The sequence below is a fragment of the Pogona vitticeps genome, chromosome 5 (genome assembly GCF_051106095.1).
Source record: "Pogona vitticeps strain Pit_001003342236 chromosome 5, PviZW2.1, whole genome shotgun sequence".
NCBI classification, from domain to species: domain Eukaryota; kingdom Metazoa; phylum Chordata; class Lepidosauria; order Squamata; family Agamidae; genus Pogona; species Pogona vitticeps.
This window is the reverse complement of record NC_135787.1, coordinates 62,335,632-62,358,797: the sequence shown is the minus strand read 5'-3', so window position 1 is coordinate 62,358,797 and position 23,166 is coordinate 62,335,632. Positions and strand designations below refer to the sequence as shown.

General features: G+C 39.5%; 1 protein-coding gene across 1 annotated transcript in view; it reads right to left on the bottom strand.

Moving 5' to 3' along the window:
- Positions 1-16,300, bottom strand: part of CYP4V2 (cytochrome P450 family 4 subfamily V member 2) — a 31,999-nt gene extending 15,699 nt beyond the window's left edge. The window contains exons 1-3 of the mRNA XM_073001354.2: positions 15,857-16,300; positions 11,733-11,845; positions 1,022-1,107 (exon numbers count right to left, since the gene is read on the bottom strand). Coding sequence (XP_072857455.2) covers positions 1,022-1,107; positions 11,733-11,845; positions 15,857-16,274 — 617 coding nt within the window. The 5' untranslated portion in view covers positions 16,275-16,300. The remainder of the gene's footprint in view (positions 1-1,021; positions 1,108-11,732; positions 11,846-15,856) is intronic.
- Between the last annotated feature and the right edge of the window lie 6,866 nt (positions 16,301-23,166).

Below are 23,166 nucleotides of genomic sequence, written 5' to 3'. Positions count from 1 at the left end.
AAGTTATGCTTTCTGAAAAAATATTTCAGCCACTGACTCTTATTCTTGAACCTAAACTATGTTTTAATGTGAATTCTAAATACTGCCTTATGTCACTGCTAGGTAGCAATCAGGTATATCTTCCTGAATCTTCCCCTCTACCATTTTCCAGCTTCAGATGCTCCTACAGAACCTGCAGTAAACTGGCTGAATATTCCTGCTTTTGCACTGGATCTATATTCTTATATAAACCCCAGAATAGGTTTCTTGTGGGGGATAGGGGTTGATTTTTTTGTTAATTTTTTGTTTTGAGTTTTATTTTGTAACCTGAATATTGCCATAGCATGTAAGCCAGGTACAGTATTTGTAGAATGTAGCTGTTTCTATTCCCTACAAATTGCCTGCTTGACAAACCCATCACATATATCTTTCAAGAAGCACAATCTTTCAAGAAAAGCCTCCAGTATCAAAACTACCCATATCTCAGGAACTTCATATAATGACCTCAGATTATCTACCCTTTTAATAAGATTGCTGATGCTATAAACTAATATAAGCTAGTTTGTACTTCAACTTCTCCTTGCAAAAGCTACTTTTCTGAACTAGAAATCTCAGAATTCCCTAGCTAGGAGGGCCAGTGAACTTGCTGCTTAGGAAGTTGCAATCCAGAAAACAACACATTTTTGCGACCTTTGATACAGGCAATGCTGAAAAAATGGAAGTGGGAGAAGGACTGTGACCATTTGCCTCATTCCCAAATCTCATTCACAAGATCTGAAAGGGGCTTCTATAGGCATAAAATATATGCACACTGGGGATGGGGTGGCATCTTCACAAATTCAGAGGGACACTGATGTCAGATTTACAGCCTACAACCCCAGCCCCACTTTCATCATTTACACATCTGGTGCAGCACTCAAAAAAACTTGTGAATGGAGTGAATAGTTTAATCAGCTCTAAAAAGCCCAGTTAAGATTGTATTCCAGGGCACACATGCAAAAGGTGTACTGCCCACCCACATTCTGTTTATGTTTTGCTTTACCTGGTTAAAAGTCCTGTGCCCAGCCAAGGATGAAGAAACTTGTAGGGATACGATTTCTCAATATGCTTTGAGCTGCCCAAAACAACCTGCCAGGAAAGAACAACAAGAAACCTGTCTTTCAATTAATCACTCAATTGTGCCTTGGAAGGCCAATTAGCTATAGAAATTATGTTTGCATTCAAGCTGATTGCTAGCTGTTAGGCAGCTTGACAATCAATACCATTAAATGGTGTACAATCTAATTAGCAGTTCTTATATGTTCTTTTTTAGATTCCTGAAAGAAAGATACTATATTGGCCCATGCATGAATCACCCACTCAATCTGGAAGCCAATTCAGTGTCTCAGATCAAATCTTGAAAACTGAACATTCCACAGAAGCAGAATTTGAAGGTTTTGTGCCAGCTACCTCTAACTCTTGCTACTCTTCAAAGCTTTTGTTTGTTTCATTGGTTTTTAAGATGGTGCTATCACCTGTCCATTTCAGCCAGTGCCATTCTTTGGCTGGGAGGCTTTGCAGAAGGAGGGAACATATTGTTACTGACTACCAATGCGGAGTTGAGGTAGGTGGAAAGCTTTAGCTGTCCTAAAGTCCAAAAATCAGTGAATAGTCTCTTCATGCAACAGCTCATGGAAACAACTGAAGGCAGCAGAGATATGTACAAATATACTAATACTGTATACCACGTCCCACACTTTTTATTAGTCTTCTTAGTCTTCACTGCCATGACAATAATTTGCTTGTGTTTTGAAAATGAAGCAACAGCCCCCTCCCACTGATATTCTTTGTTCTCCATGGGCTTTGTTATCCTGGATCAGTGGTTCTTAACCTTTGTTACTCGGATGTTTTTGAACTGCAACTCCCAGAAACCCCAGCCAGCACTGTTGGTGGTGAAGGCTTCTGGGAGTTGCAGTCCAAAACTCCTGAGCAACCCAAGGTTAAGAACCAGTGTCCTGGATGACTAATTTTCAAGTGAACTGATCACAACTTTCCCACTATTGGTAGGATGTGCCAGTAAACTCCATATATTTTTGTGCAAAATTTCTATTCCCGTGACTACATCTTTTTCTTTGTTTTTTTCTCCCATATTTATTTAACTTGAAATTTTTTTGTCTAGTATATTATCTTTCATTAAATTGAATGTGGTGAAAGATGTGGATGTGAATAAGAGGGATGTGTTTTATGTGTAATGTGCTATGTTTTCATGTTATGAATGCTATGGTCTGTGTTTTATTATTATGTGTACTGGAGATGGCACTTAATTTCGTTGTACGGAAGTACAATGACAATAAAGTAAATTAAAATTAAATTCAATTAAAAGACTTTTGAATTGGGATGGTAAGCAACAGAAGTAGTGCTTGATGGTGAAATGGATAGGCAAGCAGCGAGAGATCTGCGCATGCGTCGACGAAGCTAGACGCCTTTACATCGCCCTCCAGGAAACTTACAGATAAAACTATAATACAACCAAACAATTGAAAGATAAGCCTGAAGGAACTTTTGAGGAGGTTCCGGAAACTCAGCTACAAACTTTCCCTTGACTTGGTGAGTTTTTTCCTTGCTAATTACAAGCAATAATACTCACCGCGAAAACAACAAAACAACATAACAAGCATAATGGCGACAAAACGTGAAGTTAAAGAACTGTCGGAGTTGATAACTAATATGGAGAAAAATATTAGACAAGACCTAAAAACGCTTCAATCTAAGTTTGGGCAATTAGTGGAAGAGGTTAAAACAGCAAGGTCAGCTGCAGATAGTGCTGTGAAAAAAAGTGAAAACAACGAGAAAGAAATACAGCAATTAAAAAAAAGGCTGGCCATATTATCAGACCGCCAAAGGCGAAGGAATTTAAGACTTTCAGGAGTAACAGAAGACATTGCTGCAGGAGACCTTGGGAAGACTGTAATTGCTTTTTTTCAGGAACATGGCATAAATATAACAGATGAGGACATTGAACGCATTCACCGATCTCTGAAACCGAAACCAAAGCCTGGAGCCAGGCCTAGAGACATTATAATAGCTTTTTCAAGAGAGAAAACGCAGAACTATGTTTGGAACAAACTCAGGAAAATTAAAGACTTACAACTTCAGGGACAGAAGATATTTCCTCGCCCTGACTTATCACCAGAAACCATGAATGAAAGAAGACTTATGAAACCCTTTGCACAGAAGTTGCATGAGAATGGTGTTTTATTTTCCTGGGGGTATCCAGCCAATATTTTAATTTTTAAAGATGGAAAACTCTTGAAAGCTAGCAACCCAGCAGAGGCGGAGAAGTTACTATACAGACTTAATATACAACGTACTACTCAGGAGGCCGAAGAAGAGAAGGAGGGAGGAGAAGAAGAAGAAGAAGAAGATTGAGGGAATTTATATGTGACTGTAAATATGAATAAGCTTCCTTCAGGAATGTAAAATTTATACCACGTGAAAATAGTTTTTTTTGTTTTTGGTTAGTGTTGGTTGAAAAGAATGAAATTTTTTTTTGGGGGGGAGTATGTGGGTAGACAGATCTCCACGTATAGAGACGAAAATGGGGGGATATAGTATCCTTACCCAACTCCTTGGGAAGGGGTTATTTTTGGGCTATGGGGGAGGGAAAGACCATCAAAAAATAGTAAATAATAGGGGCACACCAGGGGGAGTTGAGATAGACAAAAAATGGGGAGGATAATTAAAGTACTCTCCTTAAATGTGAATGGTTTGGCCTCAGATCTGAAACGTTATAGACTAAATAAGATGATAAAGGATCAAGGGGTTGATATTCTGTGTTTGCAGGAAACGCATAAGAGTAAGAGAGACGTAAGACCTTTGATGAAGTCTAATGACTGGAGTTTGCAGATAGAGTCAAGGGGAACAAACAAAGCAAGGGGTGTGGCTATTCTCTTGCACTCTAGAATGAATATAGATGTTTTGGAACAATGTAAAGATAGAGATGGAAGATTTATTTTTGTGAAATTCAGGATGAATGGAAAGAAGTATACTTTGGCATGTATTTATGCACCTAACAAAGGACAAACCCTATTTTTGAACCGAACCTTTCAAAGATTGCAGTCATTTTATGAAGGAGACTTGTTAATTGCAGGGGATTTGAATAATGATATTAGGGAAAATAAGAAATTAAACTTAAAAAAATGGAAACTTAAAGAGGTATTTAGTCTCTTGCAGGATGAAAAGCATCCTACCTTTTACTCAAAAAGGTATAAAAAGTTTTCCTGTATTGATCATATCTTAGTGAAAGAAACTAACGATATGGAAGTTAATAGTGTGGAAACAGGAGCTATATGGATTTCAGATCACGCACCATTACTTGTTGAGATTGGTTTGGAGGAGGAACAGAAAGTTAGAAGGTGGAGGTTTAACTCTAGGATATTTTTGCAACAAAAGGATAGAGAGGATTTAATAAGAGGGATACAAAAATATTTTAAAGAAAATAAAGGATCTGCGGAGGAAGATATAATTTGGGATGCTGCAAAGGCAGTAATCAGGGGAATATGTATTTCTAAAGAAATTCATTTTAGAAGAAAGGTGAATTTTAAAAGGGAACAAAAATTAAAGGAGATAGTTGAATTACAAAGAAGATTACAGGTGAAGTTTGAAAGACAAATACAGGAACAGTTGAATAGGGTGAAAGAGGAGCTGCAAGAGTTAGATAATTTGTTTTTGTGGAAAAAAGATTTATTGGTGAGGAATGAGTATCAGAGAATAAATATAAACTCGATGAAAAGATTGGCAAACTATTTGAAGAAAAGAAAGGAAAAACAAAAGATAGGGTGCATGAAAAATGAAACGGGAAGTAAGGTGTTTAAAGACAAACAAATAAGGGAGATCTTTGAAGATTTTTATAGTAAGTTATTTAAAGTAAATGAAGAGAAACAATTTGAAGAAGCTATTGTGAACAAAATTAAGAAACAAGATTTAGCAATTTTAAATGAAGAAATCACACAACAAGAAATCTTGACAGTTATTAAAAATTTAAAAAGTAGGAAATCACCAGGCTTAGATGGTTTTACATCAGAATTTTATAAAATGGTGGGGCCTTTAATAGTTCCAGAAATGCAGAGTTTGTTTAACAAGATAATGAAGGGAGGGAGAGCCCCTGAATCATGGAGGAAAACAGAAATTATGATAATCTTGAAACAATCGAGAGACCCGACGGACCCCAACTCTTATAGGCCTATTAGTTTAACAAACCAGGATTATAAAATTTTTGCAAAAATTTTAGCAAATAGATTAGAGAAAACACTCCCAAGATTAATAGGAGAGGATCAATATGGTTTTGTTAAAGGGAGATATATTGGACACCCTATAAGGAATGTGATTAATACTCTATATCACGGAAACAGTGAAGGAAGATTTGCCCTTTTAAAATTAGATGTATATAAGGCATTTGACACTCTAAGTCATGGGTATTTATTTCAAGTACTAAGTAAATTTGGATTTGACGGTCCCTTTTTGATAGCATTAAAAGAAATTTATAGAGAAGGGAAGGCAATGATTAAAGTTAATGATAATTATACAAAAGAAATTTTGCTCCAGAGAGGAGTGAAGCAGGGATGTCCCTTATCCCCAATGCTGTTTGTGTTATCTATGGAACCCTTAGCCGAAAAAATTAGAAGTAGTAGTAAAATAAGAGGATATACAGTAGGGAAAGAGGTAATTAAATTAAATCTGTATGCGGATGATATAATATTGGTGTTACAAAATCCTCTTGATGCAATAAGAGAACTACTGATAATTTTAGAAGAGTTTAAAGAATATTCAGGTTTAGGAGTAAATATTTCGAAATCAGAAATAATGTTTAAAAGGATAGATTTAAAGGAACAAAAAGAAATAGCAAAGCTGACAGGTATGAAATTAGGAATTAGGAGATTAAAGTATTTAGGTATAACAATAACAAAAAGTATTAAAAATTTGATGGGAACTAATTATAAAATAACTTGGAGAAGGATACAGGAAAAACTAAACGAATGGGATAATAGATATATAAGTATTTTAGGGAAAATAAGGGCAATAAAAATGTTTATAATACCAAAGATGTTATATCTATTTCAGGTACTCCCGGAGTACATCCCAAAAAAACAATTAGCTGTATGGGATCAAGAATTAAAAAATTGGGTTTTTGGGAAGAAGAAAGCTAGAATAGTAAAGAGGGTAATATATTCACCACAGGAAGATTTAGGGTGGGGTCTCCCACATTTGGAAAGCTATTACGAAGCTTTTCAAATAAAAATGCTATTGGAATTAGATGGGAAAAGTGTGGAGAAATGGGTAAGATGGGAGGATATAATAAATAAAGGAGTAGGTAAATTTGGAATATTTACACAGAAGGTTAAAAACGACATTAAAAATACAATAGGCCCAAGACAGACAGCACTAACAATATGGGGGGAAAGGCAACTTAATTGGATGCCAAGTCTTTCCAAATGGACCCCACTAGAATCTCTAGGTGAGGATTTGAAAATTGAGAAAACTTTTTGGAAGAAACTAAAAGAAACTGGCTTTTATAGAGTGAAGGATTTATATAACCCTCAGGGGACACAGATTCCGGCACAAAATGTAGTAGGACAAGTTGGAAGACAATACTGGTTACAGATTATGGCTTTATATAATATTTTGAAACAGAGAAGGTATTCTGGAATACTAAATAAAGAGGATACCCCGCTAGAAAAACTATATAATAATAAAGAGGATAATAAGAAGGGTATTGCAAGGAAGTTGTACAACTTGATAAATACAGATAAAGATTATATGATTGGGACAATACAAACGAAGTGGGAAAGAGAAATGACATTGTCAGCATACGAAATAGATGGGTTAATGGAAGGCATATTGGAAATCAAAATGGATAAATTTAGAGAATTGGAGATGAAATTAATATTGAAATGGTATAGGACACCCCCTCAGTTGTCTTATATGATAAAAGGTTTGAATTCAAGTTGCTGGCATTGTAAGAGGAGTAAGGGATATTATGCACATCTTTGGTGCGAATGCCCTAAGGTTATTGTATTTTGGCAGCTGATTTTAGAAAAGGTGAACGCCGTGTGTAATATTAAATTGCAGCTGACTGGGAAAATCTTGTTTATGGGAGTTCTGGGGAATAATAAAGTAAAAAAACCTAAACAGAATTTATTTAAAGCTATGATTATAACAGCACATGCAGTAATAGCTTATGGGTGGAAGGATGCATCAAAATGGACTTTGGAAAGATGGAATTGGTATTTATATGAATGGATTCAATCAGACATACTGTCGATTTTGACACAGGATAAGGTATGGGAAGAAAAAACATTAGAGATAAGAAAGAAATGGTCGGGATATGTAAGATGGGTAAGAGAAGGGGGGGCCAATAATGTTATATTGGTTAAACTCCAAAAGGTGTGCTCATGGTTGCAGATTTAAAATTAAATGGTCTTTTTTTTTTGGGAGGGTGGGATAAGGGGGTAGAAATAAATAGGAAAATGATGACTATGTAAAGATAAGAGAAATGGTTATGTATGGATATGTTAATTAAAAAATTAAAAAAAAAATGGATAGGCAAGCAGCTTCCTTTTTATATTAAATAGATTGACTGACCGACTGGACGGATAGATAGACCCCAACCCAAGATCACCTTTGCCCAAGAGTAACACTGGCATGGAAGGCATCTCCCAAACAAATGAAGTAAAGGAATGGCAGGAACACCATCAGAGAACAGGGTGCAACCTTCTCACTCATAACTTTTGATATCCTGGCCGGCCAGGATATCAAAAGTTATGAGTTATGAGCCTTAATAGCCAGATGGCAAGAGCCAATACAACTGGATTCAGCAACGTCGCAAGAGTTGACAGAATGACATGAACTGCCTCCTGGACTCCGGCTCCGGATTTTGCCTCGAGATTTACTTCTGAAGCCTTTTCCATCGGTGGATATAGCCACAAGGCAGTGGAGGTTTGAAGTCAGAGTTTTCCTTCTCCTAGATGGGCTGCCTTCCAGGGCTGAACGAGTCCCACCTACCCAGCCTGCTCGCTCTTGGCATGGAGGCTGATGGCGGCGCCTCAGTGAGGGTTTGAAGTCGGAGTTTTCCTTTCCTAAGGACAAGCCGCTGACAAAGTGCTGGATGAAGCTGCCTTTCATCTTCCATTTCTGATTATGGTGTCGTGCCTCCAATTTCATATCTTCTTCAGAGTCGTTGTAACTTGTGGCCACTGGTGATCCTTCCCCACCACCCATTTCAGTCTCCAAACTGTTAGAATACTTCACCTGATGTTTTGTTGGAGGAAAGCTCTTCTGCTTTTTGCACTTTTTGGTTTTCAGAAGTTACCACTTCACTGCAGAAGTTTTTGGTGCTTCTGCAATGAAATCAGGCTGTTAAAGCAGCCCTTTAGGATCCAAAAAACAAAGGTATATTTTAGGATGCCCAATAGGATGTTTCAGGAAATCTACAAGCAGATTTTTAAAAGGAGTACCTGGAAGAAAACTTTCCTCAACCACCTCTATGTTGGAAGCATCCTGCTCAGTCCCGTGAAATAGATTTGACTTCCTCACCCCAGTTGTTTTGTTGGAGGAAAGGTCTTCTGTCTTTTCCACTTTTTGGTTTTCAGGACTTGTTGCCAAGCTGCTTTCCTCTGTTGTGGACATGATGACACTACCTAAAGTCTCTGCTGGAGGCTTTATAAAGTTGACAAAAAGTGACATCACAAAGTGTGGTCAAGGTATTGTTACCTGGTGTAGGGGTGCCATTCCCAAGGTTGCTAAGCCATATGGGTGTTGCAGAGTACCTGCACAAACATCAGTCCCACTCGTGGGAGGCAATAAGGCTGCAGCTTTAATGAGAAACTGGGGAACAAACCTTTTCAAGTAGCTTGCCTAAGGCAAAATAGCCTAACTCTTCCACAAGGCATAGTAGGACTTGTCACTAATTTCTTTGGTTCGTGCTATTAAAGGGCAGTGTTCTCTTTATAGAGAATTTGTAGCTGAATTATAATAGAAATAGAAAAGAGGGATCTATTCTGATACCTTTCCTGTTATCTTACTGGTTGGCAGTTGCCATGTGCTTTTTACTCCGGAGAGGGGGGATTTTCTGCTTGGGCAACAGCTTATCCTCCATATTATTTTACCCAGGCTTTGTGCCCTGGAAAGGACACTCCAGCTTTGCGTACAGCGTCAAAACACTAGACGCTATTCCAAGTCCTCCATACAGAGCACATTACCATAGTCTCTCGAGACTGAAGGATGCCTATGAGGAGCCAGATGGGCAGTATATAAATGGATGGAAGGAAGGAAGGTTGGTTATACTAATATATAACCCAAATCAAAGCAGGAAGGTGGGTGTCAATACATCATCCACCACAAAGAATATCCCCTTGTCAGGCCACTGGTGGGTGGGCATGACAGACTTTACTTGGCAATGCAGATCACACCTGGATAGATCTGGCTGTGAGCAGACGGTCAGGGAGTAGTACTCCAGTAACTTGGACAGGCGCTGTGTTAGTGCTGTTAGAACATCACCCATTTATTTATTTATTTATTTATTTATTTATTTATTTATTTATTTATTTATTTATTTATTTATTTATTTATTTATTTATTTATTTATTTATTTATTTATTTATTGGATTTCTATCCCGCCCAACTAGATCAAAGGTCTAGGGTCAGCTATCTTGAAGCCAATTGCCTCTCTCAAAGTCTTAAGTAATAGGGGCATCTGTCCTCAGTTATTTCTAAAATCTTACCATATTTAAAGAAATGGTTAAAAATATTTTACAGAATTTAAAGAAATGCTTGGAACTGATCTTCTGCATTGGATTAAAAAAAATCAGTACCGTCACTGAAAGCTTCTGATCTGACATCTTTCCAGTAGAGGCTCACTCCACTGCTAATCTACTATAGAAATATGATGTACGTATTTCATAACAACTCTTTCAAAAACAGTGAAGAGATTCTTCAAACACTTTGAAGAACTACCTTCTGTGCTGTATTTTTGTTTTTACTTGTTTGCTAGTGGATTCATGCTAACATAAAAGATTCCAACCTAGGAAGCATGTCACTACCTAAACTTCAACCTGTACAATAAAAAACTATCAACAAACGTGTTTTTTTAAAAAAAACAGAAACTCTGGATTTTTGTCATTCTTTGTAACTGCTGGCACTGATTTAAGACTCATGTCATCTGGATAGTGGGGAAAACACTCCTCTCAATTAGTGCACAACAAGGTACATAGAAGAAGAAAGTATTTCACCTGGATGAGCCCTGAAATGGAGAGAAATGTTGCTTACAAATTATAATGACCTCACACTCTGACTTTATCCCCAAGCACAAAGGTTAGAGAATGCTGATGAGATCCTTTTTCACAAATGGAAGTGCTGAACTTTCAGTCATGGAAGCCCAGCTCCCCTCCTTCCTCACTCATTATTCCACCTTAGCATTTTCCTAAAATGGCTAGCTAGCTAGCTAGCTGGCTGGCTGGCTGGCTGGCTGGCTTGCTTTCTGGTTTTCTTCTGGCCAGCTATGTCCCATGAGAAAATGTGTCCAAAAATTCCCTGATCGCAGGACTGCTCTTGCAAAATCAACATATCAAATCAGAAAACACCTACTGGTTTAGTTTTATGTTCTCCATACACTGAGACAGAACTCTCAATGGAAGTCTTTGTAGATGAACTCCCTCTGTACATTTTGAAGCTTGTTTTTCCCCTAGATGTCATATACAATAAAGGCCACAAGGAGAGAACCCATGTATGTAGTTCATCCACATACGTACATCTAATTTTAATAGCATTTGCTAAATTAAATAAAATGTATGCACAAACACAGCACTCAGCAGAAATTTTCAAATTAGTTGATAATTAACACCATATTTGCATTAAGCAAGAAGTATATCTGTACTGAATGACACAAAGTTCAAGGTTTTCTACAGTTCAAGAGTTGGATAAACATTTTTCTCTCTAATTCCTCAATAACACACATATATTTAATCTCATCCAGTAACAGTTAAACTCCCAATCACTTTAACAAAACTTATACCCAGGCAAATGCATATAGAAATTTAACCTTTCTTTGCTATCCTTGTGGTGATACCCTCTTTCCCCGAAAATAAGACCTAACCTGAAGATAAGCCCTAGTATGATTTTTCAGGATGCTTGTAATATAAGCCCTACCCCAAAAATAAGCCCCAGTTAAGTGAAACCCCACCCTCCACCATTGTGCTTTAACCAGAAGAAGATGGCATGGCAGTATGAATAAATGTAGATTGTTGTACATTAAAACAATAAAACATCTCCTGAAAAATAAGCCCTAAAGCATCTTTTGGAGCAAAAATTTATATAAGACCCTGTATTATTTTCGAGGAAACACTGTACCATCATACAGGGGAATATGCTCTATTAAAAGCAGGCCCCCCACCCACCCACCCAAAAAACTGTTCTTCCTTCCTTCCTTCCTTCCTTCCTTCCTTCCTTCCTTCCTTTCTAACTGGGGCAAAATCCATAAGGAGGATCTAGCTACTCTTCTGCCTACCACCGTATCAGTCACTGCAAAGGTCATCAGTCCCTATGGAAGTTATCAGGACATAAGTCTAAATATACTTTCTTCACCTTCTCTCTTTCTCTCTCCATACAGTGATTTAAGCCACAGATATGCCACCCACTGTAATGGAGTTTACTTATATTCTGAATAAACAGACTCACAATTATAATGTATGCCCATAAAAGATTCAGATAGCAAAACTCACCTCTACAGTCTCTGGGTGCAACAGGACCAAGAAGGGCAGAGGTCCTATCCAAAGTTTGACCAGCTTAAGATTCTGTACTTCTTTTAAATGGTCAAGCAACTGCCTAAAGAAAGCTGGAAGACAAGCATCCTGTTTCAAAATGATGAATTAAATGATCCCATATCTTCATCAGACTGTAAATGGCTATGGCAGAAATAGTGTATAGTCCCAGAAAACATCAGGGCTTCACTCAACACATGGAGTTTGCAGAAGGAGCCAATGCCAACATTATAGTTCTACCCTATCAATGTATGATGCCCTTATAATAATAGCCCACTGCACTGCAAATGGTTGCCAGCAGATCCAGAATCTGGCAGCCAGGGGCTCGTAAGTTCTATCACATTTCCCTGATTCTGGCTCGCCTGCATTGGCTTCCTCTTAGCTTTCGTGCCAGATTCAAGGTATTAATCATAACTTATAAAGCCCTTGATGGTCTGAGACCTTGTTATCTGCTGGAGCATCTCTCCGCAAGAGTATCTACCCAGTTAACCCAATCCTCCCAGTCCTTACTATTGAAGATGCCTACCCCAAGAGAAGCAAAGTTCCACCAGGAATCAAGTGTTTCAGTAGTGGCACCTTCTTTATGGAATAGACTTCCTTTGGAAGTCTCCATCCAACAAACTTTTAGAAGACTGGTTAAGACCTGTGCTCCATATTCTGTTAAATTGTTATATTTTGCTACCTTGTGTTTATTCAGTTTATGTGGTTTATTGTAATTTTGTTACAGTTTATTTTCATTGCAGGTGTCACCAGGTGTTTCCTTTTTCAGTTAGTGTTTCTTTGATTTATCTAGTGAGATGGGTTTATATCATGTTGGTTGATGTTACGTAACACGCACGGCCATGTTCCCTCCAACTTCATCCCTGCAATTTTCATCCCAAACCCAGAGATAAACTGGCATTGACACCTGTTGCCACTGTGCAGCACCAATGGAGTTTGACACATGGACACACCTTAGAGGGAACATTCCCTCCCCTGTGTAGTGATCTCAGTAAATGGGGTAGTATATGAGCTAAATATCTATCCGTCTGTCTGTCTGTCTGTCTGTCTGTCTGTCTGTCTGTCTGTCTGTCTCATATACCACTCATATATTGAAGGGTAGATGAATGATCAAAATTTAATTTCCCACCAGTTGAACTTAGTTGAATAGGGTCAAAGACCACAATTTGAATTGGAATCATAACACCAGAAGTTATATCTTTCATTTTGATACTTCCTGATAATAACTATCCAAGTATAACTGAGCAAATGTTTCTGTTACAAGTACACAGATAAAACACAGAGCTACACAAAATGGCAACTGAGAAAGAGCAACCTTTTGAGAGGATTTTGCTGACATTTGTAGCAAACCTTAAACAAATGTCAGAATCCTGCATTTCTGAGGAAAGAGCTAGTGAATAAAACTACCATTAAATGCCATAGCCAGTGGTCAACTATTATCAAAGCTGTCATCCAAAATATCTGGAGACAGACTGCTTCTGTCATCTTTTGGAAATGAAGCATAATTGCCTCCGGTATTACCAGAGTTGATAAATGCAATACAGACTTATTATGCTACAGATAGTAAAGCACCGGACAGAATATGGCTTGCTAATTTATGGTTATGAATGTTTTGCCAAAAACATGCTACACAAATAACCTCAAGTCAGGAGTGAAGACCTTTTTAAAGCTAGGCCAGTTGAATTGCAACAGCTCACTGCTGGTTGCAGCTACTCCTGCGCCCAAATTCCATCTAAACTAATAAGGAAATATATATACAATACACACACAGACACACACACATTTCCAGAGAGTTTGATCACCATGTGAAAACAAGTTCAATATGGGTGGGAGTTTCTTAAAATGGCAATCCTAAAGGCACAGCTGGAAAAAAATTCCAACAAGAAAAAAAGGTGGAAGGCAGCAAAAGAGACCAATACAGTTTCACAAAACGCTCAGAGAGGACCTGAAAATAAAAAAGGACACACATAGGAAGTGGAAGGCAGGCCAGGCCACAAAAGAATAAGTAGTACAAACAAGCAGCAAAGAATTGCAGGGGCACCATTAGGAACACAAAAGCCGAGAATGAGCTGAGGTTAGCAAGTGATGTTGAAAGCAACAATAAAGCATTCTTCAGGCACCTGCCTAGCAAAAGACAGAGACAAGAAATAGTGACTCAATCGGGTGGGAAAAAATTATAACAAGTGACAAAGAAAAGGCAGACATGCTCAATTCCTATAGCTCAGTCTCTCCTCACAAAACAGTCTATGACCCTCCAGACAGATGTGAATGGAAATCACAGGGTTGCAGTTTGAGATTGATAAAGAAGTAGTAGAGGAAAACATTATTACTCTGAATGAGCTCTACTCTCCAGGGCCAGATGAACTACATCCACGTTTATTAAAAGCACTGAAAGAAGAACTTTCGGGACCACTATCTATTATCTTCTTGAAATCAGAGAGAAAAGATGAAGTGCTGGGTGATTAGAAGAGGATTAACATTGTCCCTATCTTCAAAAAGAGCAAATGGGAGGAATCTGAGAACTAGACACTACTCAGCTTGACATCAATCCCGGGGAAAATTCTGCAGAAGATTATACAGCAGTCCCTTGGGCGAAAATGCAGTAATAACCAGAAGCAAACACAGATTTGTCAAGAGCAAATTATGCCAGACTAATCTGTGGGTTTTTTTCCTGATTGGGTAACCTCTCTGGTAGATGGTGGGAATGCTGTAGATGTAATATATCTTGGCTTCAGCAAAGCTTTTGACAAAGTGTCCCATGATTACCAAGCTGATTAATGGATAGAACAATCCGCAGGTAGATATACAGTTAGTTGCACAATTGTATTCAGAGAATGCTTACCAAAGGCTCCTTCTCAAACTGGGAGGAGTAACAACTGGGGTACCACAAGGCTCAGTGGCAATGGCTTTAATATTTTTAATATCTGAATATTTTGATTTTAAATTATTTTTTATTTAAAATTGTTTTAAATAGCTTATGTTTTAAGTTTGTTTTAAACAACTTTGTAACCTATCTTGAGATTCTGTGATATAGGGTGGGTTATAAATATTTAAATTAAAAATATTAATACAGTAAAATACAATTCCATCCCAGCAACTACTTTAGATCAGCATACCGCTCCAAAAAGTAAACTTGTAAAAGAAACACCCTTTCATTGGCTCATTGAGGCATATACAACAGCATGATTTAAAATGTTAAAATAGAAACTAGTTGCTCTTTTTGATTAAAAAAAGGGGGGGAGAGATTATCCCAAATCATTTGAGTGCCCCAGCACCATAGGAAAGCACTCCAGTTTGGAATACACAGTGCTAATTAAAGTTTTTTCCCAGAGACAGCCAGGCCAGTCTGTTTCAGGAACAACTTTAACAAAAACAGAAAACAAAAGCATTGCAACATCTTTCAGATGTTCGTTTTACTGAGGGCTTTTGTGGATCACTACCGGCTTCTTCAGAGGCCTCATTAAAGCAGACTGTAGTAAACATGCAACGATTAAGAAAAGTTCAGATGGTCAAACAGGACGGGGGTGGGGGTTGCTCTGCCAGCCTCCGGGGGAGAAACCAAAAACCTTCTCCAAAAATTATTTGGCACAAGTTTGCACAGACAGGTCGAGCACACGTGTCAAACCGGGCTGCCGTTCAAAAGACAAATAAAAAGTTCTAACTTCAACGAGTCACGAGAGCCTCTTATTTTTCAGGAAGCAGCGAGTGCTGAAACTGAGGAACAGGACAGCAAAGAGAAGCGCCGGCCTGTTTTCTTTCTGTTTCTACTCTCTTAAGCGAGGCCGTTTACAGCCCTCTCCCTCCATGAGGCTAAGCAAGGCTTCCTGAGGAAATGTACACGACGCGCAAGGACCCGTCCTCCAGCCCTGAAATATGGGGGTCCCGAGTGTATTTGGCTTTTCCTTTCCTGCCTCCTTCCATACTTCGGAAAGCTCCTTCCTCCCGCCCTTCTGAGGAATAACGGAGCCCTCCCGGGGGGCGGGAACACCCCAAGTTCAGGGCGCGCCTGCCGCGAAGGAGAAGAGGCAGGCGAATCGCCCGTCCTTTTTGTAGGGGGGGAAAAAGAGGCGCGCGGTTGCCTTTACCTTCCCCATCGCGTTCAAAAAGCAAAGTGTTTCCCACGAGGGGGTAGCAGGGGCTGATCCCGGGGACGAGCTTTAGCTCCTTCCACTTCCGAAAGCTGTCGAGCAGCAACCGGGAGGTGAAGGTGGCCAACAGGCTGACGAGCAACACTGCGGCGACAGAGCCCCAGGAGAAGAGCCGGCCGCCCTCGAGGGCCGCCTGCAGGAACCCCATCGGCTCCAGCTGCATCTCTCCTGCAGCAGCAGCAGCAGCAGCAGCGGGAGGCGGCGACGGCGCCGAGAGGCCAGCGACCTGCCCGTTGCTCCCGGGAAGCGTATTGTTTTGTCTAGGAAACGGGCGGAGTCGCGGGGGGCCGGGCGGAGGGAGGGCAGACGCCGACGACGGCCGAAAGAGGAAGAGAGCGGAGGCCTGAGCAATCATTGGCTTGGCCAAAAAAGCCGCTTGAGCCGAGGGGGAGGAAGCGAGGCAAGCCCGAGCCGCCTCTCCCTCCCTCTCAGAGGCACACACCCCCCTCGTGCAAAACCCCAGCAGGGAGGGAGGGACGCAGCCTTTTTCTTCTTCGTCGTCTTCATTTTTACAGCGGTTGGAGTGTGCTGTGTGTGATGTGATCGCCGACTCCCAATCCCTTGTAAGTGGAAAGGAAGATTACGAAGGAGGACTAGGGAGTCGTGAAGCTGTGCATGCCCGGTTACCAGCCATGCATATTGCCTCATGACAACCTTCTCTGCGATGGTGACATATATTGTACGTACTCTAAAGAGACATTTTCAGTGACACGGTTCCACACTGAACAACATTCCCTTGCTTAAGCAACAGTGTTGTGCCAGTGGTGGCTACGAATGCTCCAATTCAAAATGCTATCCAGGGAGAAGACTGTGTGCTTCCACTGGAATTGCAATGGAATTCAGGTAGCCAATTACTCAATTGAATTGTATGATTCCCTGTTCCTGGGCATAATGCCCAGTACATTTATGGGTGCAACATGATACTATGTCTGTACAAACAGGATTTTCCCCATTGTTTTTACACTAGAAAAGACAAGCTCAAAAGTGTAGCTTGCCTTGAGGCAAGATGCAGCACAAGCACTTGATGGCTATAAAGCAAATTCTGATAGTATGAGCCAGACTTCTTGGAAAGCCTATCAACATAACCATCATTCAAGCCTATGTTCCAACTACACAGGCCCAAGAAGGAGGAAGAAAGAAGAGGAAAACAAGATATTTGTCCCATAAAATCCAGAAGAGTAGCCTTGAAGAAATTAGAAAAAATAAGGAATTGTAATAATTTGTCATTGGGCACCAAAGCCAAGATAATCCACACACTACTGTGCTCCCATTTGCTACGTGCAAATGGGAAGGCTGGACAGTAAAGAAAGGCAACAGAAAAATTATTAGTTTATTCAAGATGTGGCACTGCAGGAGAGTGTGGTGGATAACATGGAACCACAGAAAGAAAAACAAATTCATCCTAGATCTAATCTTTAAAAGCAAACATGGCAAAAATTGAGACTGCTATACTTTGGACGCATCTTCAGAAGATGAGACTGGCTGAAAAAAGACAATAATGCTACCCAATAATGTTTCCCCAAAAATAAGACAGGGTCTTATATTAATTTTTGCTCCAAAATGCATTAGGGCTTATTTTCAGGGGATGTTTTATTTTTTTTAATGTACAGCAACCTACATTTATTCATGTACAGTCATGTCATCTTCTTCTGGTTGCTGCACAATGGTGGAGGGCAGGGCTTCACTTAACAGGGGCTTATTTTGGGGGTAGGGCTTGTATTATGAGCATCCTGAAAAATCACACTAAGGCTTGTTTTTATTTTCGGGGAAACAGGTGTGTCCCCAAATTATTTCACTAGCCTGAGGTCCACGACATGTTCTCTCCTTTATGCTGCCACTAGTTGACCTCTGTCAACACTCTTTAATTAGAAAGACTGAGGTCTATGCTGAGTATAAAGTTGAACAAAACAGGTTTATTGGTTACAATTTACTTAAGCAGGTTCTTCACTGCCTTTAAAGTATTCATTAGATTAGTAATAACTTGCTCCACACTTAACTCTCTTAGCTCTCTATAAGTTCCACACTCTTAACTGCTACATTAACACCTCACTATACCACACTCTCTAATTCCCACAGATTAAGTTTTATTTTGGACTCTCATCTCTGACTCTAAATCCCTAACTCCCTCCCAAAACTCATATTCTCTGCCTCACCCCTCCCTTCTGGTTTCTCTGGCTCTGCCTCCCAACAGCTCCCATTGGTCCATGCAAATAATCTCCTACATGAGCCAAAGCAGGGTGATTGCCACAGTCCTCCCCCCTTAATAAGTTTGTTTTATGAAGGGAAACCCATCAGTTTGCTCTCATAAACAATCAGCTAAGTACATGCAAACTTAACAATAACTTACCAATACTTATACATACCTTATAAGACAATTTTCTCTCTACAGTGTATTACCATGTTTAGTAAATAAAACTTACCACTTTAAACAGTTAAGACAATTGATAGTTAAAATATTTGCATTTAACATGTTTTTTCCCCCTCTAATCATTAGGTCTTCAGGACAAAGTGTCCGCAACCACATTCAGGGACCTTTTGATGCTTCTGCTTTCAAAATCAGTGTCCTGTAGAATCAGGGCGCATCGGGTCAATTTACTACTGTTAGATTGCATAGTCCTCATCCATTTTAAAGGTGTGATAAGTGCAGAGAATGAATTTCCATCTCCATATGTAGGGCTTTAGTTTCTGCAGTGTCCAAACAATGGGTAAACATTCCCTCTCAATGGTCGATGAATGAATTTCACTAAGTTGGAGCTTTTTGCTCACATACATTACCAGATGTAAAGTCGCACTGTCATCTGATTGGCACAGTACAGCTCCAAGTCCGACGTTGAACGCATCAGTGTAGATGAATTCCTTGGTGAAGTTCAGTGCAACAAGAACAAATTTTGATGTCAGCCCTGTCTTAAGATGGTCGAAGGCATCCTGGAACTCTGGAGTCCACGAGATGTTTTCCACTTCTTTTTTGTTAAATTGGACAATGGTGCAGTGATTTTGCTAAAATTTGGTACAAAGCGCCTATAATATCCGACTAGTCCAAGGAAAGCTCAGATTTTCTTTTTGGAATTTGGGATGAGCCATGTATCAATAGCCTCTATCTTTCCATCTAGGGGTTTGATCGTCCCTTGTCCCACTAAATGTCTTTCAGTTAACAGAAGCTTATTCCTTTTTATAAGTCTTAACTTTAATACTTCCTCTCCAGGATTGAAAGTTCCTCCAGCATTTCTGTCATCCAAAGTTTTCTTGGATCCAAAGTTTTTTGGACACCCTTCAAATTTTCCCCTGCTATTTCTAGGGATCTTTGTATGGTATTCATCAGATTGTCCCAATCATTAGGGTTTTCTACCACATATGCCCGTATCATCCTCATTAAAGTTCCATTGAACTTTTCTATTAGCCTATTTGCTTATGGATGGTAAGGGGACGATGTTACATGAGAAATACCACAGACTTGTCACAACCCCTTCATTAATTTAAAGGTGAAGGAGGTTCCTAGATCCATAACTATCTCGGATGCAAATCCCATTCTACACATGTAACTGATCAAAGTGTCTGCCACTGTCTCAGTCTCAATGTTACGTGAAGGGTACCTAGTGGCAAAATCAATAATGGACAGAATACTTGTTTCCCCTTTTGGTGGCTCGTAGTAAGGGTCCTACTAGATCCAAACCTAAATGTTGAAACGGGGTTCAAATAATGGGTAATGGGCACAGCTTAGCTTTAGTTTTGTCATTTCTGGTACATCTCCTTTGGCACATATCACATGTCTGACAGTACTGCCTAATTTGCTGCCACATTCCTGGCCAATAAAAGTTTTGTGCAACCCTTTGTTTCATGTGGGAGGCACCCATGTGTGCTCCAAACACATCTTTATGAGTTTTCTCTAAGATCTTCTCTCTATACTTTATAGGGACAAGTAATTGTTTGAGTTGTCTATCTCCACTCCTATGAGGTGCTAGTAAAACGTGTCTATATATCAGGTTTTTATCAACTATAAATTTCATTAAGTGTTCAGGTGTCAACGGGAAGGGAGATTCCATGGCTTTTTCCAAACACGGAATCAGGGTGGTATCTTCCTTCTGTTCTATAATAAAGGAGGTGTTACTAGGATTTTTCAACAATACTACTTCAGCCATTTCTGTCACATCAGGGTTTCCCTCTAAACTGGGACATTCCAGGTTAGTTTCAGAGGTCAGGGATCCCAGTTCTTCCTCAGAGACTATAAATTGCTTGCCCTGGGAGTGGGTTACCACTAAAACACTCTGCACATTCTTGGAGAGATCTAAAGTGATCAAACAAGGAACAGGGGTTTGGTCTGACACTGCTACCTTCCGTGTATCAGACCACCCCTGGTATTTCACTGCCACTCTAGCCATTGGCAGAACCACTGTGTCTGAGCTAATGCCTTTGAGGGTGATGTTTTGTTTCAACATATTCTCTTTAGAAATTTTGTCTAAGTGACAAATAGTCTAGGAACAAGTATATTTTAAACCCAAATACTTTACATTGTCAATAGAAATAGACTCTCTAGAGTTATTCAATAAATCCTGATCACACTTGATAGGAAACATTGTAACACTATCACTTCAGGAATGTCTGGGCTCTCTTAACAACCGTGCTGTGGCGGGAAGAGTCCTCGGCTTCAACTGCTGATTGCTGTGCCTTATTATGCTGCACGCAAAATACCTTTTTAGGCTGAATGTAATTTCCACCTTTAGGTTAACTAAAATCCCTTTTCTTTTGAGTTTCACACTGTGCTCAAAAATGGCCTTTCTCCCCACACACATATTATTTACTGGCCTTGGGTTTAAAATAAAGGGCCTTATTAACCTTTCCCTCAGGACTATTAGGTTTCAGGGGACTGTGCTCTGGGTATGAGGGTTTATCTCCAAAATGGCTTCCATTAGCTTTGGTATTTCTGAGGTAATCTCTACTGGATGGGGGCACTCTCCTCCTGTCATCTCAACCTTTTCTACCAATTTTACCTCAGAGAATCGAGGATCTCTGACCTCACTAATGGAATCAGCATATTCAGATGCCTGCAGCACATTTTTAGGATCCTTGTCTTTGACCAAATAACGTAATGTTTTTGGTTTTATTGTTTTTAAATTTGTAAACAGCCCAGAGTAGACCTTTGGTCTAGATGGGTGGGATAGAAATCCAATAAATAAATAAGCACATTTTTCATTTGGTCTAAGGAGGTGACACATTCCTGTTCCAGCCATTTATTGAAAAATTACATCAAACGTGCTCCAAGCTGGGCAAAAGACTCCTCAGCTTTCTTGCAAATGGATCTAAACTTCCTTCTGAGGTGCTCTGAATTAATTCTAAATATGGAATACACCATTTTTCCATATGCCTCAACATCTCTAGCTTGCTCCAGAGGCATCTGAGCTCAGCCAAAACTCCACTTATTTGTGATCTCAAATTGATCCATCTTCTCATCATCTTTGATCTCAAAATCCCAACAAGCTCTCTCAAATGAAATCAGGAAAGATTCAGGACAGTCTCCATTCCTATATTAGGAAATTTCTTTAGGTCGATTTTTCAGAGACTTCCCACACTATAATTGTTGTTGTCATTTTGAGTAGCTAATTCCAGTTTCTTCATCTCTATTTGAAATTGCATTTTCCTTTCTCTTTGCCTGTTTTCCTGCTCAAATTCCTTAGCTCTCTCTTCAGCTCTGGCTTTAATTTCTAGTTCCCTTGCTCTTTTATTTCTAGTTCCTTTTCCTTAAGTTTAAATTTTTGCTCTAGTTTCCATCTTTCAAAGTCTTGGGAACTTTGAATATATTCTCCTTTTGAAGCAATCACTACAGGTCCCTCAGTTTCTTCCTCACTCTGAATTTGAGGGCTTCCATTCCTCTCAGCCTTCTGAAGTTCAACTCCATCCATAGCTGATTATTTTGTTCTTTTGGATGGCATATTAGAGTTAAAGTGGACTTTCTTATACTATTTTTAAAAGGGCCTTCTTTCAGCTGTATTTCCCAGTAATTCTGTTGTGCTTTACTCAGCAGCTCTCTTCAGCTCTCTAGCTCACAACCTCTGTTACTGAGTTTCTTTGTCTAAGCAATTCCTGCGTCCAGACACCAGAATAAATTTCTTTTTAACTTATTATTTACCTATCCCCTTGGATCTGTTTTGACCCTGATTTCTACTCTTATCCACTGAGGCTCCCTTTCTCTCAGAGCCTTGGATTTCGAGCCAGCCCACTGGCTCAAATCCTGAGGTAAAATAAATTTTCTTTAGAGTCGGTTCCCTATCTTAAGTTTCTCCAGACCTGGGTTCAGAAACCCCGCCACTAAGCCTTTCCATAAAACCTCTATCAGGTAACCCACTTCTTCACCGCAGATCCTAACTAAAAAGGTACCAATGGCTCCAGAAAATTCATTTTTAAACTTTGGCTTCACTGGATTTCTTCATATCCTGCCACTGTACAACAATTCTGATGGGCCCCTCACGTGTCCCCAAATTATTTCATTAGCCTGAGGCCCACAACACATTCTCTCCTTTACGCTGCCACCAGTTGACCTCTGTCAACACCCTTTAATTAGAAAGATTGAGGTCCATGCTGAGTATAAAGTTGAACAAAACAGGTTTATTGGTTACAGTTCGCTTAAATAGGTTCTTCACAGACTTTAAAGTATTAATTAGATTAGTACATGCAAATAATCTCCTACATGAGCCAAAGCAGGGTGATCACCACGGCTAGGAAAAGTTGAAGGCAGCATTATTCAACCACTCCATGCAGTGGATCTACTGTTTCCTTGTTCGTTCTCTTACCTCAAGCATATTTGAAACTCCCTTTGTTCTTTTTAACCTTTCTTGCAAGTCTGAATAAGATATGTATTTTTAAAAATGACAGCAAAGCATGTGGAAAACTATTGTTTTTTCATATTCTACCCTCACAATTCCTTCAGAGTACAGATTATGCATCAGGACAGTCATATTTTGTGGCACACCCATTTCATTTATGGGTGTATGACCACCACCACACTATTCCATGTGGGGGCAGCAGGAATTATCTCCTTCACCATGGGTTACATGAAATCAAAACTTTCATTGCTTGAACTGGTTTTATTAATGTAGGGGAACCAGGTATTTAAAAAAAGTTTGGGCACTTGATGAAGCCTATTCTAGCAGTCCACATGGAGGCTGAGTTGGTTCCACTAGCCCTCTGCCTCATCATTCTTTGCCCAACTCCAGGTTCCATTTACTAGGCTAGAACTATCTGTAGTTCATGACTGG